General features: G+C 42.1%; 1 protein-coding gene across 1 annotated transcript in view; it reads right to left on the bottom strand.

The window, feature by feature from the left end:
• Positions 1-2,046: 2,046 nt before the first annotated feature.
• Positions 2,047-17,325, bottom strand: part of LOC126198918 (myrosinase 1-like) — a 51,508-nt gene continuing 36,229 nt past the window's right edge. The window contains exons 8-11 of the mRNA XM_049935546.1: positions 15,212-15,327; positions 5,971-6,105; positions 5,772-5,878; positions 2,047-2,259 (exon numbers count right to left, since the gene is read on the bottom strand). Coding sequence (XP_049791503.1) covers positions 2,121-2,259; positions 5,772-5,878; positions 5,971-6,105; positions 15,212-15,327 — 497 coding nt within the window. The 3' untranslated portion in view covers positions 2,047-2,120. The remainder of the gene's footprint in view (positions 2,260-5,771; positions 5,879-5,970; positions 6,106-15,211; positions 15,328-17,325) is intronic.

Below are 17,325 nucleotides of genomic sequence, written 5' to 3'. Positions count from 1 at the left end.
TGTGGTTGATTTAATTTACTTACATTTATCTGTGAAGGCAATCAACACACATTAACCAGTAAGAATGAGAAAAATGGCGTTTAACGGAATTAGGTGTGAACAAGAATTTAAAGTTTTTTGAGCTATTCCTGTTCATTTCGAAGAGCTCGCTTGGGTTAATTTATCCGGCGACAGTGATTCTTGGTACAAGATACGTTATACCGGGAATTTTAGGGTAAATCACACACTTTCGCTTGCTCATCACTGATATTATGTCCATAATGGCTTCAGCTCCAAAAGGATTTGCTGCTGCCTTCTACCTGCTCTGACCTTGTGATTCTTCTGCAGCCGTTATACTTTATCTGAGATCCTCTGCTACTTATTTCAGGCCGAGTAGTTCGGTGCGAGTGTGGGTCAGTGGTAGATACAAATGGTTCTGTGTTTAGTACCCAGTTGCTCCTAAGACTTACTTTCTAGCACATGACACGACTATCGCTGTTATCGTGCTTTGTGCGTGAAGTATTCTAACTTCACCGTTCCTTGAAAGCTACTCTGAACTGCTGGTGCCTACAGAACACACCCGGTGAGATTTGTAGACTGTGACGTTCAAAGCGGTCTCACGTTCCATGAGCACCTGATTACTAAATTACTGATGTAGTTTCAACTTGCTAAGTAGCTTCCTTTTTTTTTTCTTCCTCTCTTCCACATTATTTACTTGTAATGTAATGTTTTGTCGGTTGTAAAATCTGTTTGGAAGGAATTTCCATTGCAGACGAGACATATGTGCGACTTCTACTCACGCCACTTCATTGCACATGTGATTGCTGTATTACTTTCGTTACGCACCGTTTTTCATAATATGTTACTTCAAAGCTATGACGCCGGGCTTAAAGCTGCAGCTGATTTCTAGATACTGAGTGACGACTTTTCATGTGTTTCTCGCTTAGTCAAGCTTTTTTCTATCCTCGTGCTTCACTTGTCTTTATCTGCACTGTCCGTTTGTTGAACATTAGCGTTATTCCGAATATTACCCCGAAGTGCTAAGTTTAGTGAAATCTTGCAATTCAAATTCAATTGGTTCAAATGGCTCTGAGCACTATAGGACGTAACTGCTGTGGTCATCAGTCCCCTAGAACTTAGAACTACTTAAACCTAACTAACCTAAGGACATCACACACATCCATGCCCGAGGCAGGATTCGAACCTGCGACCGTAGCGGTCGCGCGGTTCCAAACTGTAGCGCCTAGAAACGCTCGCCCACTCCGGCCGGCTCTTGCAATTCAGTGTAGTTTCTTATGTTTACGTGGATTTTACAAACTCTGCAAATGGAATTATATTGAAATGCATGTGCAATCAGTGTACAATGAACGCGGTTAGAGGCGCCATGTCACGGACTGCGCGGCCCCTCCCGCCGGAGGTTCGAGTCCTCCCTCGGGCATGGGTGTGTGTGTTGTTCTTCGCATAAGTTAGTTTAAGTAATGTGTAAGTCTAGGGACCGATGACCTCAGCAGTTTGGTCCCTTAGAAATTCACACATCTGAACATTTTTGTACAACGAATGTAATGTAAAAGTTTATCTTACGCTCTCAGCGTACTTTCTTGGTTAAATCTGTGGCGTACCATTCGTGTTTAATATGTTTTACGTTTTATTCCTTAGTGGAATAATATGTCAGGCTTCATCTGTCCCTGTATCAGGTCGTTGCATAGAACGGTATATACGATTAATGTGGGAGTTCAGCTTCTTACAGTTACTACTACATGTGTTACCTTCTTTTCATGCTTACTAAGGAATTTTTTTAATGTAAACGTACGGAAAATTTAGTACTTTCGATTTTAATTTCTTGACAGGCGTAATCCAATGCTGTCCGTTTCCCATGGAGTCTAATTTCGTTATCTTAAAGCACTTCATGTAGTGAAATTTTAAGAACTATGTGCAGATAAGCAACATGGGATCAGAACTCAGATTGTCTTAAAACAGAAATGCCAAAGCCAGGTGAAGGTCTCAATAACGAACTGCTGTGATTCTGCGGATTGCATTCGCTACCACACAAGGAAAGAACGTCAATGATTAAGACTTAGCCAAAGTTCTTTATTTTGCAGTACATAAAGTCATATAAAGAGCAGACCAAGATAAGTTGTAGTTCAGGGGAGACTGTAGCGGAAGTATTCCTGAGGCAGCTCCTTAGTCTCGAAGATCTCCGACATGAAAGCTGCAGAGGCCCTTGGCGTCCTGGTTCTGTTCGGGCTGTCGAAATCCACCTCGTACAGCCCAAATTTCTTGCTGCAAACGTTTAAAACTGGTAAGGCTTTGACAGACAAGTGTACTGATTCTAGCAGTACTTATAGTGACAGATTAATTTTACATAAGATAATTTTCTCGATGCTTTTGTGTATACTGAAATTTCTAAATGACAGTGTAAATGCGATTTTTTAATAAGTGCTGGGAGTTACGTGGATAGGGTTGTATTACGAATAGAAAATGACGGGTCCATGCTTAGGTTTCCTGTATACTGAAAATGATGTACCAATAAATCGAGGATAGCAGAGAGAAAGTCGCTCTGTGTTAGAGAGGCGCAGACGCGCCAAAGGGAAAGAACGAATGGTAAAGTGTAGGCGCTTGTGCACACAACGCAGACGCAGTTGGTCAAGAACCACCAAGCAATCAACACAACGAAAAAAAAAGAAAAACAGAATAAGTTGGTAGTAGCCGGATGATGAGGAACCCTCATTTCAATGCTATTAGCACGTCTGTGGTATAAATAACAGATACATTTGACCAATTTTAAGAGGTTCCACTGGAATGAAGAAATGAAATCTTGTTCCAAACGGTAGTACGTATGAGCGTAACCATTTTAACGAAAAACTTACACAACCCAAATAGTTTGAAAAAGTTCGTAAAGAAGTATGATACGGATCACCTTGACATAAGAACTGATGTACTGAGCATCACGCACCTGTATATGCACTAGTACAAGAAATACAAGATCTTATAAGATTCCTGTGTAAAACATGCGGTAATAACTCAGTAATACGCTCGTAACGTAAGTAAACAAAGAACTGTCAAAAAGTACAAAGAGAAAATGTAATGTCGCGGCACTTTATTATCCAAAGTCGATGTTTCCCATGTAGCTCTAGCCCCCCCCCCCCCTCCCCCCGTGCCCACACTGTGCGAGTATTTCTGCGTGACCAGCCCAACTGGAGGGTTGGTTTGAAATCGTTGATGTGGAGTCCCAGGTTTCCCGTCTGGTGTTGGCTTCCAGCGATACCGTTAGTAGTTTGTCGTTGCACATTATTTGCACAATATGTTCATCGCATTTAAGAAAGGTCTAAATTATGGCGGTCGTAACGGTGGGCGCACTACATCTATCCTTAGCATCACATGCGAACAAGTTTTAAGGTCGTTGTGGATGAAAACTTTCTGATTTCCGTGGCTGGGTGCTGCTCGCGAAGAGCATAGCTTAGAGATTTGGATCTTGACTTGTTTCCATAAAAACGGTACCCATGGTTCAACTGACAAGGCTACACAAGCAGCGAATCGAGGCTGATTGTTTACATTATCACGCTGTTTGTATGTATGTGACGCACGAGCGGGTAAACCTGAAGGTATTGCATAATGTTGTTAAGGTCTAGGACTCGATTAGTTACTTTCATGTTCCATACAACATTTGTATGGTTAAAAGTAATGATGTGTCACTTTACATTCACATTATACATTCACATGTAATAGTGGCTACATGCTGACCATTTACACTTTGTTCTGTTTCAATAAAGATGGAAATTAGTAGTTTCTACTCAGTGACACCTTACATATTATGTAAATAGAAAGTCTTCTACGAAACAGAGTTTCCAAGGAGAAACTTTTTCACTTTGTTCTCGAATTTAACTTTGCAGTTTGTCAGACATTTTAAATCAGTGAAGAATTTTGCGTTGTGCACCCTTTTTTGGGCTTAATGTGGAATAATGAATGTAGTATTTCCTTCTAGTATTGTAATTATGTTCATCATTGCTCCTTCTGAACTGAAAATGTTATTTACAATATCAATATTGTGTGCTTTCCAGCTGATGTATTGTAACGGCTGTTTAGTAAATTAAACGTACACCTTTATCAATGTACTGAGTCAGTGGTCCATCTCCCATGAACCCCAGACGTCACTGTATCAATATTGATGACGTCAGATTAAAGCACACGTGTAGTCAGCAGAGAGCTTATGGCCAAGTGCATGCCACTGTACTGTAGTTTAGCATACAGACAGCAGTCTTGTGAACGCTCTGTCTCAGAAGGATTAGCGTTATTTGCTAGTCATATGCAGCCAGTTTCGACGAGAAAACAGCGCGGGCAAGAAAACCGATCAAGTGTATAGGCCATTTTCACTGAAAAGAAGAAAATGGGATGATGTTGGGTGTGGATCCCTGCAAACAGCTGCCACGAGTTGTCCACTAACCAGAACAAGCTCATCTGTAAGGAAAGACACGCGTGTTATTCCTAGTTAATGATAGGCGGTGTAATGAAACTACATATCAGTGTTATTTACATTTTTGTGGTAGAGATATATTCTTTTGGTAATGTGAGAGGGAAATGGAGAAAGATTTGGAACTATACCTACGTTCAAGGCAGATGCTGGAAGTACCAGTTCTTATGCTGGAATTACGTAATGATTGTAGGTATTTGATACGCGACTACAAGTGAGGGAGAGTCCAGTGACTACGAAGCTTGAATGAAAAAAATAAAGAGTGCTTGTGAAAATTCACGTCACTTTTCCGATTGCATCCACGATAATTATTTATAAGATGGACTAAAGTGTCTGGAAATTACATGTTTGTGGTAAGCATTCACTGTTACACGGAGCTGGTTTAATTTGAGACCCATGCGTTGTAGGTGTATTGATGGTGAACACAGTGTACCATTCATGCGCGATAAGTCAAACGTGACTTATTAGGTGATTTATTATTGGTAGTTCGATAATACTGGATATCAGCTGGAGGAGAGTCATATTAAAACAGGTAAGATCATTGATTCACAAAGACAAAATAAACGGAGAAAATCCTGAACTCTAGGGTACTCCTGAGAGCGGACTGTCCAACGAAGACGGGAAGCAAGTGGTAATAACAAAGACCACATAGCTTTTGCATAAAGAGAGAAAATAAACGAGGCGGGGAATGTACCCAAAGACACCCCTTAGACCACATTCCTACTTTGACAATCCTCAATCGATTTTTTTATGTTTCTTTCTGCTCTTCTGGTTGTACCTCCGAAGTCAGTGTTTGAGAAACTCATTTATGTCGTTTTCAAGATTAGGATAATAAAATCATCGGTGCCAGATACCTCACTGAAATCAAGGAGAGAAATTGCTATCTCCCGTCAATCTGCGGGATGTCTGACCTCATGAGTCACTTTGATCAATTTATCTGCTATCCTAATAGCTTTCTAAAAGCCTGATTGACATTTGTCGTGGATGTGATAAATCTTCAGATATTCCAGTTGACGTTCATGAGCAATATGATCCAAAACTACTAGTAATTAGGATAATAATTTCCGGTTATTATTATTCTGCTTACGTTGAATTAGGTTTTGCTTCCAGTCAGAACGAATTATTATGGCTAACGAAAACGAAACTGAAGTTCTCTTTAAGAAATGGCATAATAATTTCGACGACGGTTTTAATAATTTGTATGTCCGTGTCATCAATACTTACAGCTTCAGAACACATTGTCAAGACCAATTAATGGCTTTTCGATTTTTCAGTCTTGATCAAGAGGAAACGAAAAGAAACTTGAACGTGCACAAGGACTTACGTGAATCCGTCGACCCACTCGAGGTCGTCCATGAGACTCCAGCAGGTGTAGCCAATCACAGGAACACCGTCAACGTGGATAGCTTGTAGAAGAGCCGCCAGGTACGACTGTAATGAATATTTAAAACCATTAAGGAGTTCATTTTAAGGAGGTAAACTACTAATGTTTGCTGTTTCCGAAGGTAATAATCGTAACTCACCGTAAAGTACTCGATTCTGTCGGTGTCATTAAGACCACCAGTATTTGACCAGCCGTTTTCTGTCACAAATATTGGATAACCAGGGTATTCTTTAACGAGCCAGTTCAGTAAGTCGCGGAATCCCGAAGGATAGTACTGGAACACGAGAAAATGAAGGCACATTTAACATAATTTATCTGAAAAACGTTTTTCAAGAATAGGACACCACAAGCAACCGTGTTTGCAAACCAGTTATTCGAATGTAGGAAACATCACAGAATGCGCAGTGTGAAATTTCTCTTCCTCATTCCCGTGACACCATACGTCCTTTTAATGAAACAGGTATCCACAGAGGAACGTTAAAAGTAATCAACCAGATAATATGTCCAAGCACGGCTAAACTAGAGATATCCCCATCACTGTTTTTCCACTTCAAATTATGTCACAACTATTAGGCATCCATCATCGTGTTATCTCTTTGATTACAATTTTTTTCAAAAAACTTAATGTATCGTTATTTTAATTAATGTCTTAGTCAGAAGTAACAATACGAACAGAACATTTCCCACCGTTTCGTTTTCCAAGGGGTTTAAGGGCGGGGTTGACGGGGGGAGAGGGTTATGACATACACCATTGTTCATAAATACCTCCAAGATTTCAGACGAAGACTATACAAAAACTACAGGACATTCCGAGAAGAGACACACATCAGAGGACAAAGCATTTCTCCAAGATTGTAACTCACGCTAAAGGTGCTCAGTATGCATTTCGTTTGTGATATGGAAAGCGTCAAATCGTGGGTGGTAAGCTGTTGAGACGATGCGTCCGGCAAGGCACAAGGGCAGACCGCTTTGCGAATCTAGTAACTAGGTAGCCTATTTGCAGGTGCAAACTAATTCGGTGTGACAATACGGTGACGAGGGTTAACGATGAAACTTGAGGGCAGAACAAGCTACATGTGCACTCTGTAATTATAGAAATTCTGCTAACCACCCGCTTGAATAGTCCGACATTCAGGGCACATGGATTCATGAGGTTGGCTCTATACCCACACACGTCCATCCGCTCTATCAAATTTGTAACGAGACTCGTCAGACCAGGCAACATGATTCCAGTCATTAACAGTCCAATGGCTGTGTTGACAGGCCCAAGCGAGGCGTAAAGTTGTGTGTCGTGCAGTCATCAAAGGAGCAAGAAGGGTTCTTCGGTTCCGAAAGCCAATATGGATGATGTTTCGTTGAATGGTTGGCACGCTGACACTTGTTGATGGCGCAGCACTGAAATCTGCAGCAATTTGTGGAAGGGTTGTACTCCTGTCACGTTGAACGACTCTCTTCAGGCGTCGTTGGTCCCGTTCTGGCTGGATCTTTTTCCAGTCGCAGTGATGTCGGAGATTTGACGTTTTCGCGCATTGCTGATACTCACGGTTCACTCGCAAAATGGTCGTATGGGAAAATCCCCACTTCATCGCTACCTCGGAGATCTTGTGTCCCATCGCTCGAGCGCCGACTATAACACCATGTTCAAACTCACTTAAATGCTGATATTCTGCCATTGTAGCAGCAGTAACCGATCTAACAATTGCGGCAGACACTTATCGTCTTATATAGGCGTTGCCGACTGCAGTGCCGTATTCTGGCTGTTTACATATCTCTGTATTTGAATACTCATGCCTATACCAGTTTCTTTGGCGCTTCAGTGTGTATAGACCTACTTGATGATTTTGGCCCGTGATTCTAATAAGAATGCTGTAACGTTCATCAGGGAACCATTCGGAATTTACATGAAGGGATGTCTCGTTGCTTCTCCATCTCTGTTATCCAATGAGGGTGATATCTGTCCCCCTCCAGAACTACAGCTTTACACTGCCTACACTTTCTTCGTCTGGCTTTATCGGAAAGGCCACTGGATGCTTCAAATTTTTCCACAGGTGTGACATCAGACAAGAGCTCGTGTACGTAGTGCTCATAGCCTCACTACAAGCACCCCCACACCATCATCATCACCGGCCATTTGACTCACACTCTAAACGTTTCCATATATTAATAACAGCCGCTCCATTTCACCACGGTCATCAGCCTCTACTAGTGAACCGCTCGGTGTGAAACCTGTTGGATTTATCAACACCGTACAATGAAAGCTTTCATGAGCGGTTGTCTTTGTTGGTGGTGCTGTCTTATGGGTTGTTGATCTCGTCCATGAAACTTTTTCGCTCCACACTTTTTGTACAGAGCTACGTGAACATCATCATAGGTACTCCTGGTTCTCTAGTCTTGGCCACTGGCCGGTCGGACGATGAAGAGCTATACGAATATCACGCGAAGGAGCTGTGGTAAAGATTTACACATGATAGGTGAAGATAATCCTAGTCGAACATAAAACTTAATTATCGAACTTTGGACTGACAAAGATAAAACTTATCAATAGATACTGGAGATCCGCTGTCCCTACATCACTAAGTTTCATGGCTTCTTCTTTTCTGTGAAATCTGAGTTGTCGCCATGTTTATATACAGGGTGTAATGGATGTAAGTGCAGATTTTTTATTCCTCACTGAGCACACTATTTTGAAAAACCTTACATCAGTATTTACTTTATTCCCAGACTAATAATTATAGCTATTAGGAGTAGTATGTTTTAGGTTGGTTTGTACCTCCAAGTATATGTGGCAAGAAGAAGCCATTAATGCATATTTTGACTGCTCTCGGGGGAGGTTCGAGTCCTCCCGCGGGCATGGGTGTGTGTGTTTGTCTTTAGGCTAATTTAGGTTAAGTAGTGGGTAAGCTTAGGGACTGATGACCTTAGCAGTTAAGTCCCATAAGATTTGACACACATTTGAACAATGCATATTTTCCCCTGGCAGCAGGAGAGATATTGACGTCCGGACGCGTGGATGCACAGGTGTCGTCCATTTAGTGATGCGATTTCGACAGTGCAGAAAAGATCAGGTCGTAGAGTTTGTGACGTGTTTGTGGGAAGACTGTCCGGTGCAGAGAAAAAATAACCAGCAAAATAATGTGTGTACATATTAAGGTAGCACATATAAAAATATCTACACGTATTCCGTTATGCCCTGTGTTTCTAGGGCTTCTGTGTTCACGGTGTGCGGAAATTTCCCTCACAAACGTTTGGAAGGAAGTGAGTACATAGTATTTTTGATAGGAACCATTGACCGGAAACGTCATCCAGCGACGCTACAGAGCGTCTGTGTTTTGCGCGCCGGCGCCTGAAATGTATGTATATGTACAAGGGGTAATTCCGTGATGATATTACAAACTTTGTAGTATGAAGGAGGAGAATAAATGTATCACTTTGAGTTATGAGTCCCTATAGCGAAAACGAATGAGTCGACAACTATAAGCGAAAACCGTACTGATACCCCTGACAGTGGAATATATGTACCGATGTTGTTGTTGCTAAGATTGTAGGGTAGGCAACTTCCAGAGGTGGCAGTATGGACCAAAACAAGAAAAAATGTGCAGTAAACATGGGCTCTGAAATGCATTCGTTGAAAGCTATAAGCATTTGTTCTATAGAGGAGATGTGTGTTACGCTCTATCGAAGATGAACAAGTGCTCATGGCATCTTAGCTGTGCATCTTAGAGCCCTTGTTATCGGTTTTGGTCCATACTACCACCTCTGGAAGTTGCCTACCCTACAGTCTTACTAACAACAACACCGGTACATATATTCCACTGTGAGAGGTATCAGTACGGTTTTCGCTTATAATTGTCGACTCATTCGTTTTCGTTACAGGGATCCATAACTCAAATTGATTCATTCATGTCTACATCATCCTTGAAAGTTTTAACATCATCACAGAATCACCCTTTATATACATACGTTTACAGGCGCCGGTGCTTATAAATTTGACGCTCCGTAGCGTAGTTGGATAACGTGTCCGACATGGGTTCCTATTCTAAATACGAGGATCACTCCAAAAGAAATGCACACTATTTTTGTAAAAATACCGTTTTCATTGTGCATGTGTGAAAGTTTTACAGTGTGTAGATACATCCTTCCCGCTTGTTTTCAAACTTAGTTCAACCTGTTCCCGTGAGTGGGACCGTCACAGCATGTCTTCAAGATGGCTGCTACACTTGACGTTCGTCAGAAGCAACGTGCAGTCATAGAATTCCTGTGCTGTGAAAACGAGTCAGTGGGAAACATCCACAAGAGGTGGAAAAAGGTGTATGGAGATACTGCTGTCGATCGCAGTACAGTTAGTCGGTGGGCAAGCAGGTTACGTGACGAAAGCGGGCACGGCAATATTAAGGATTGTCCTCGCAGCGGCAGGCCTCGTACTGCACACACTCCAGACAATGTGCACAGAGTTAACGAATTGGTTCAAATATGGTTCAAATGCCTCTGAGCACTATGGGACTTAACATCTATGGTCATCAGTCGCCTAGAACTTAGAACTACTTAAACCTAACTAACCTAAGGACAGCACACAACACCCAGTCATCACGAGGCAGAGAAAATCCCTGACCCCGCCGGGAATCGAACCCGAACGAATTGGTGACTGCTCACAGACGCATCACAGTGGACGAATTATCACGCTACGTTGGGATAGGGGAAGGAAGTGTTTGCAGAATACTGAAATTGTTGGCGTTAAAAAAGGTTTGTGCCAGGTGGGCTCCCAGGATGTTGACAGTGGCTCACAAAGAAACAAGAAAAACGGTATGCAGCGAACTTTTGGAACAGTGCGAGATGGTGGAGATGAATTTCTTGGAAGAATTGTGACAGGTGATGAAACATGGCTCCATCATTTTTCACCAGAGACGAAGGAGTAATCAATGGAGTGGCATCATTCAAATTCATCTAAGAAAAAAAATTCAAAACCGCACTTTCTGCTGGAAAAATTATGGCTGTGATGTTTTTCGATTCCGAAGGACTCTTGCTTGTGGACATCGTGCCAAGTGGAACCACTATAAATTCTGATGCATATATGATGACACTGTAGAAACTTCAAACTCGACTGACTCATGTTCGACCACACCGGCAAAAGCAGGATGTTTTGCTGTTGCACGACAATGCACGGCCACATGTCAGTCAAAAAACCATGGAAGCGATCACAAAACTCGGATGGACAACACTGAAACACCCGCCTTATAGTCCTGACCTGGCTCCATGTGACTATCATCTCTTTGGGAAACTGAAAGACTCTCTTCATGGAACAAGGTATGAAGATGATGACACCCTTGTGCATGCTGCCAAACAGTGGCTCCAACACGTTGGTCCAGCATTTTACCGTGCGGGTATACAGGCGCTGGTTCCAAGATGGCGTAAGGCAGTTGAGAGGGATGGAAATTATGTGGAGAAATGAAAATATTGTTCCTAAAGGATGTATCTACACACTGTAAAACTTTCAAACATGTAGAATAAAAGATGGATTAAAAAAAATAGTGTGCAATTCTTTTGGAGTGACCCTCGTATTACGTAATCACTCCCTTCTACAAGTCCTAGAGGTTTGTAACGGGAGTTTATGAACACCCTGTATAACTGTCGATTATAGTTCGTCAATGTAGATAAAATTTTGCCTCGGAAAATTTACCATCATGGTTTCCAGCCTGAGGAGCGTGTTCTGCTACAGCTGATTTTTCTCCTTTCCCTAGTAGACAAAAACATTTGTTTTACTTCAAAGGCGTATTTGCACTTCTCTTTTTAGTTCCAATGCTGACCCACCACACTTACAAGCAATTTTGTATGCCCCACATACCGACAGGGAAGAACGTTTATCCTTTACCAATCTGATGGCTTGACCTGACATCTGATGTTACATTTCTGTAAAATCTTACCGGTCTGATAGGTTATTTTCTTTCAATAAAACAGATAGAAACTGTGAACTTCATCCGCTGACTTTCATCATTTTCTCTGGCGTAATGTTATTTGATTGGAGCGCTTTAATTACTTCTTTTTGAACAGCCATTTTTCTGAAATTTTGTTCACCGTATCGTCGGGAGTGAAGCGTGGATCGATGCAAATGATGACCCATGGACTCCAGATTGATGCTCGTATTTGGATTCACTGTCATGCAGGACAACGGTTATTCTAACGTAGGCCGCTTTCGGTAGTACACAAATCAAAAAAAGTTTTGCATCACCTCGGTTCCGAGACTTCCGAAACCTGCATAGAAAATTGGAATAGAGATCAACATAAACACCATTTCCGCCATTTTTGTTGCTCATGAAAACCACACATTGCATGTTGTACCACCATACAGCGAGATATTCAGAGGTGGTGGACCAGATTGCTGTACACACCGTTACCTCTAATACCCAGCAGCACGTCATCTTGCATTGATGCATGCCTCTATTCGTCGTGGCATACTATCCACAAGTTCGTCAATGCACTGTTGGTCCAGATTGGCCCTACCCTCAACCGTCGTTCGGCGTAGATCCCTCAGAGTGGTTGGTGGGTCAAGTCGTCCATAAACAGTTCTTTTCAATGCATCCCAGGCATGTTTGATAGGGTTCATGTCTGGAGAACGTGCTGGCCACTCTAGTCGAGCGATGTTGTTATCCTGAAGGAAGTCATTCACAAGATGTGAACGATGGGGACGCGAATTGTCGTCCATGAAGACGAATGCCTCGCCAATATGCTGCTGATCGGTCGGAGGATGGCATTCACGTATCTTACTGCCATTACGATGCCTTCCACGAGGCATGCCAACGACAGTTCCCGTCTCTCTGTATCTCCTCCATGTCCGGACAACATCGCTTTGGATCTCCCCGAGATGCCTGGACACTTCCCTTATTGGGAGCCCTTCCTGGCACAAAGTAACAATGCGGACGCGATCGAACCACAGTATTTACTGTCTAGGCATGGTTGAACTACAGACAACACGAGCCGTGTACCTCCTTCCTGGTGGAATGACTGGAACCGACCGGCTATCGGACCCCTTCCGTTTAATAGGCGCTGCTCATTCAAGGCTGTTTACATCTTTGTGCGGTTTAGTGACGTCTCTGAACAGTGAAAGGGACTATGTCTGTGATACAACATTCACAGTCAGCGACTATCTCCAGGAGTTCTGGGAACCAGGGTGATGCAAAACTTTTCTTGATGTGTGTATTATGATCGCAGAATTATGGAAAAATGCAGGAGAAAATCTTATTGCAAAACTCAAAGAAATTGCACATGAAATCTGGAAAACTGAAAAAATCCCCACAGATTGGAAGACAGCAATCATACATCCTCTGTACAAGAAAGGAAGTAAAGCAGACCCCAACAACTATCGTGGAATCTCTTTATTGTCAATAACATACAAAATTCTGTCTAAAGCCCTACTAAACCGAGCAGAACCTCAGCTGGATTCAAAACTAGGCGAATACCAAGGTGGATTCAGGAAAGGTCGATCGTGCGTAGAACAAATCCTTAACTTGAAAAACACAATGAAATATTTGCATAGATCCTCAAACAAAAGTTATGTCATCACATTTGTCGACTTTAAAAAAGCATATGACAATACAGCCCGAGAATCCCTTTTTGAAGTATTAGCAGAATTTGGACTAGATCAAAAGACAACAAACATCATAAAAGAAACACTCACGGAGACCAAATCCAAAGTAAAATTTATGGGAGAATTGAGCACAGAATTTGAAATAGACACAGGAGTACGACAAGGGAATATACTGTCCCCAGTGCTCTTCAATTGTGCTCTTGAAAAAGTTGTTAGAGAATGGAGAAAAGCAGGTGCACTAGCACACAGACTGGGACCAAGACGTAAGGGCATAGAATTAGACTGTTTAGCATTTGCTGATGACGTGGCACTGATCGCACAAGACATTACCGATGCACAGAAAAAGCTAGAATTATTGCAAGAGCAGGCAGCAAAAATAGGATTACAAATTTCATTTCAAAAAACAAAATTTATGACTGACATCAAAGATGCGCCTTCTGATCTCAAGATTGGTAATAACTACACTCTTGAGTAAAAGAATTCAAATATTTAGGTGAATGGATTGCAGAAAATTGTAATGAAAAGAAATCTGTCAGATCAAGAGTCCAGAAAATGGAGACGGCGTTTCAATTAACAAAAAACATTTACAACAAAAACAAAGAGTCTCTCGTGGAACTGCAAAATACGACACTACACAACAGTAATTAAACCCGCAGCTCTCTACTCATCTGAGACACTAAACCTTCAACACAGAACATTAAAAGAGGAATTAGAAGTGAAAGAACGTAAAATAATCAGGAAAATCCTAGGACCAAGAACTGAAGATGGTGTGCATTATCCAAAACCCAAAGCAGAAATATATAAAAATATCTCCAAAATAACAGACACAATGCGCATGAGAAGAATCCAATTCATGGGGCATTTAGAAAGAATGGACTCAAATAGGTTAACGCACAAAATCCATACATTTTTAAAGAACAAAACTACAAGACCGAACTGGTACAAACAGACGGAAAAAGACCTGAGAGAATTGGGGTCTCCAAATCTACAAGATAGAAATGAAATCAGAAAAATCACAAACACGCGGGGTTTTGAGGAAGAAGAGAGAAAAACTAACCGACACACGTGGTCTATGCAACGAAAGCTAGCCCATTCGTTGTTTATGAAGGAATACTGGGCGAAAAGGAAGGCAACAAATGTTGATTACGCGTGGTCCTAAGTGATCCATCCGCGAAGAAGAAGAAGAAAGATACGGAGGGCACCCACCAGGGCTTCAAATCGACCTGTCGTAGTAAGAGAAAGCACTGTCACTGCTGCAAACTACCTGAACATTACTGCGGACAATCTGCATCCCTTCACGTTTGAGGTCTTCCCCCAACGGCGTTGGCATCTTCCAGTAACATAACTGTCCGTATCATGAGGCCAGAACAGTGTTTGTCATTTGGTTAGCACGATAGTCAACACACGTCGATATCTTGGCCGCCTAATTCGCCTGATCGAAATGGAGCACGCCTGCGACGTTTTCTAACGCCAGCTTTGCGCCCACAAACCGTAGTTCACGATATTTCCGTGATTTGTACGTAGACGTCCAAGGACCAGTCGAAAGCAGGCGACCCAGAACCACTGTTGTTTTGTGTTCCCAAGGTGATCCCACGCACTATTGAGAACGTGGTCATAATGTGTTGTCTGTTCAGTGTCTGTACTGTTCCGTAGCTGTGACGTCATAACATGTCGACGACAGGTGTTAAGACGAAATTTCAGTAACATATTTCAACTGATCGAACACCGAACGCCGCTTAAAATTACAAACCGCCCAAAGCACGGCTGGAAACGCTGTGCCGGACTTGTACAGTTTACTTACCCCAATATCGACGCTGACGACGCCAGAGTCGTGCCGTTTGGACGGAGAACTCCAAAAGTCGCTTGGTTTCACATAGCTCGTTAAATAATGATTCACTCCAAAAAAGTCAGACGCACCTGCAAGAAAGTTTCATTTCTGATAGATGAACACATTTTCCGGACTTTTAAACATATCTACAAATAATAAAATCACTAACTTAATTCTATAAATCATGTAAGCACTTTTGAAACGGCACTTCCAGCTCTCTTAAAACGAGGTAAGATACTAGTTTTAAGATGTCCTGAAACTATGCTGAAAGTTTACCAAATCTACGAGGAACGCAGCTGTTATCTAATCACATTACCGCAAAACTTTTCACCTCGTTTCGCGGTTGTTTTTCTGGCTGTGCTGTCACGTCATTCATTTGGTAGGCGAAACAGTTAACAGTCTTAAATTATAAGTAAAACTATCGATCGGAGTCAGATTTTGGACCTGATTCTGTGTAAAACAACACGAGACAAATCGCTTCTCAAAATCTTAAAATTAATGTAAACAGCTGTTTACAGAGACCCTACACTAAATCCTCTAACGTAATCCACCATTTTGAAAAGTAATTCCGTCCGATGCTTGCTAGAAGTATCCTCTAAATACCTTGAATCCTCAGAACCAGTAACCATTCAGCTGCCGTGAAGGTGCACAACTCTATCCTCTTCCGAATTACCGTTTGGAAATACCTCTCACGCCAAAATTCCGCCAGGTAACAAGCTGAAACATCACTTTGACCGGGCGCTCCGGGTTACACGCTAGGAGCTCCATACGGTCAGAGTCCGCGTTAGGAGGCCGGTGTTACGCTATGAAGGTCGCCGTCATGGACCCACGCCAGTTTGGACCTACACGTCGCGCTGAACGTATTCGTATGTAAGAAAGTGTCTCGTGAATAGTTACTGGGCAGTTTGAATATGGGTAGAATTTAGCAACAGAATCTTCGACGCCCAACGTTTAGCTTCCCTAATGATAGTAAAGATAGAATGACATTAACAACAGCTCTTACAGAGCCATGTATTTATTTTCCTCCTATGCTCCATTGATGAACGCAGTGGAATTAAAACTCAATACAGCTACACACAGCACTCTGTGAAATGGACCTGAGTAATTCGACAGTCTTGTTGAACTTAATGCGCAGGAGGCTGACTTGTGGGACAGCGGTATTCCACGCGCTTGATGAAAATTCACACCCAAAAACCTAACGGTCGATTTCAGGCGGCTTTCCACACTTCTCTGAAGATTAACTGCACCTCCAAAACACGACACCCAAAGGGCTGTAATATGAAAGCATACTTCACAATATCAGTACATTTTCCAAAGTAGTGGTACACACATCGTCCCTCTCTTAGGGTGACTGACTTTTGTGGCCCCACGAAGTGCGTTTGGCCAAAGAACAATTTCCAGTTGCAGGAAATCCCAAATGTCCGTCATTAGTGCATCTTCCCATAGGCTGAGTAAACGCTGAAGAAAACGAACGAGGGGCATGCCATAATTTAATAACACTTGCAGTGACTTGGACATCCTGATTTTGAACTGTTACACATATAAAATATACGAAATGGTTCGCACTGTCATGAAGCGTGCAGTTTTGTCAGTTATTAATGTTGTAAAATACAATAATTACGTTCACACCGCATTACAGAGTTAGGCGACACTGAAACTGAAGTTGGGGGAAACAGTTGTACGTGGAGGATAGTGTACCTAGCAACTCGTGATGTTTTCTCGTCCATGTTCCAATCTACTGATTGATTTTAAACCAGTTAAAGAAATGCGCACTTGAAACCGCCAGAAGAAGCTTCCGACACCTGTTGTTGTGAGACTTGAGGTTGTGTTTCGTGCAACGTTTGCATAGGTAGTTTAAGTGTTGTATGATGTATTAATGCTGTTTGGAAGATACTGTTAATTTTTTAGTTACAGAGTTTCATGGCGATTAAAATTCTGTGCATTTCTGAAAGTAGTTGGATAACGTGTGGGCTGTTACATTGCATGTCGTCGACCGTGCACCATCTTGTACCTCGAAACAGAAGGTGCACTATCATGGAACATTTCTGCAAATGAAATGAGTCTTACTAATGCCTTAACAATTTTTC

Source organism: Schistocerca nitens, chromosome 8 (genome assembly GCF_023898315.1).
Source record: "Schistocerca nitens isolate TAMUIC-IGC-003100 chromosome 8, iqSchNite1.1, whole genome shotgun sequence".
NCBI lineage: Eukaryota > Metazoa > Arthropoda > Insecta > Orthoptera > Acrididae > Schistocerca > Schistocerca nitens.
The sequence above is the reverse complement of the archived record's forward strand: the minus strand, read 5'-3'. Positions and strand labels throughout refer to the sequence as shown.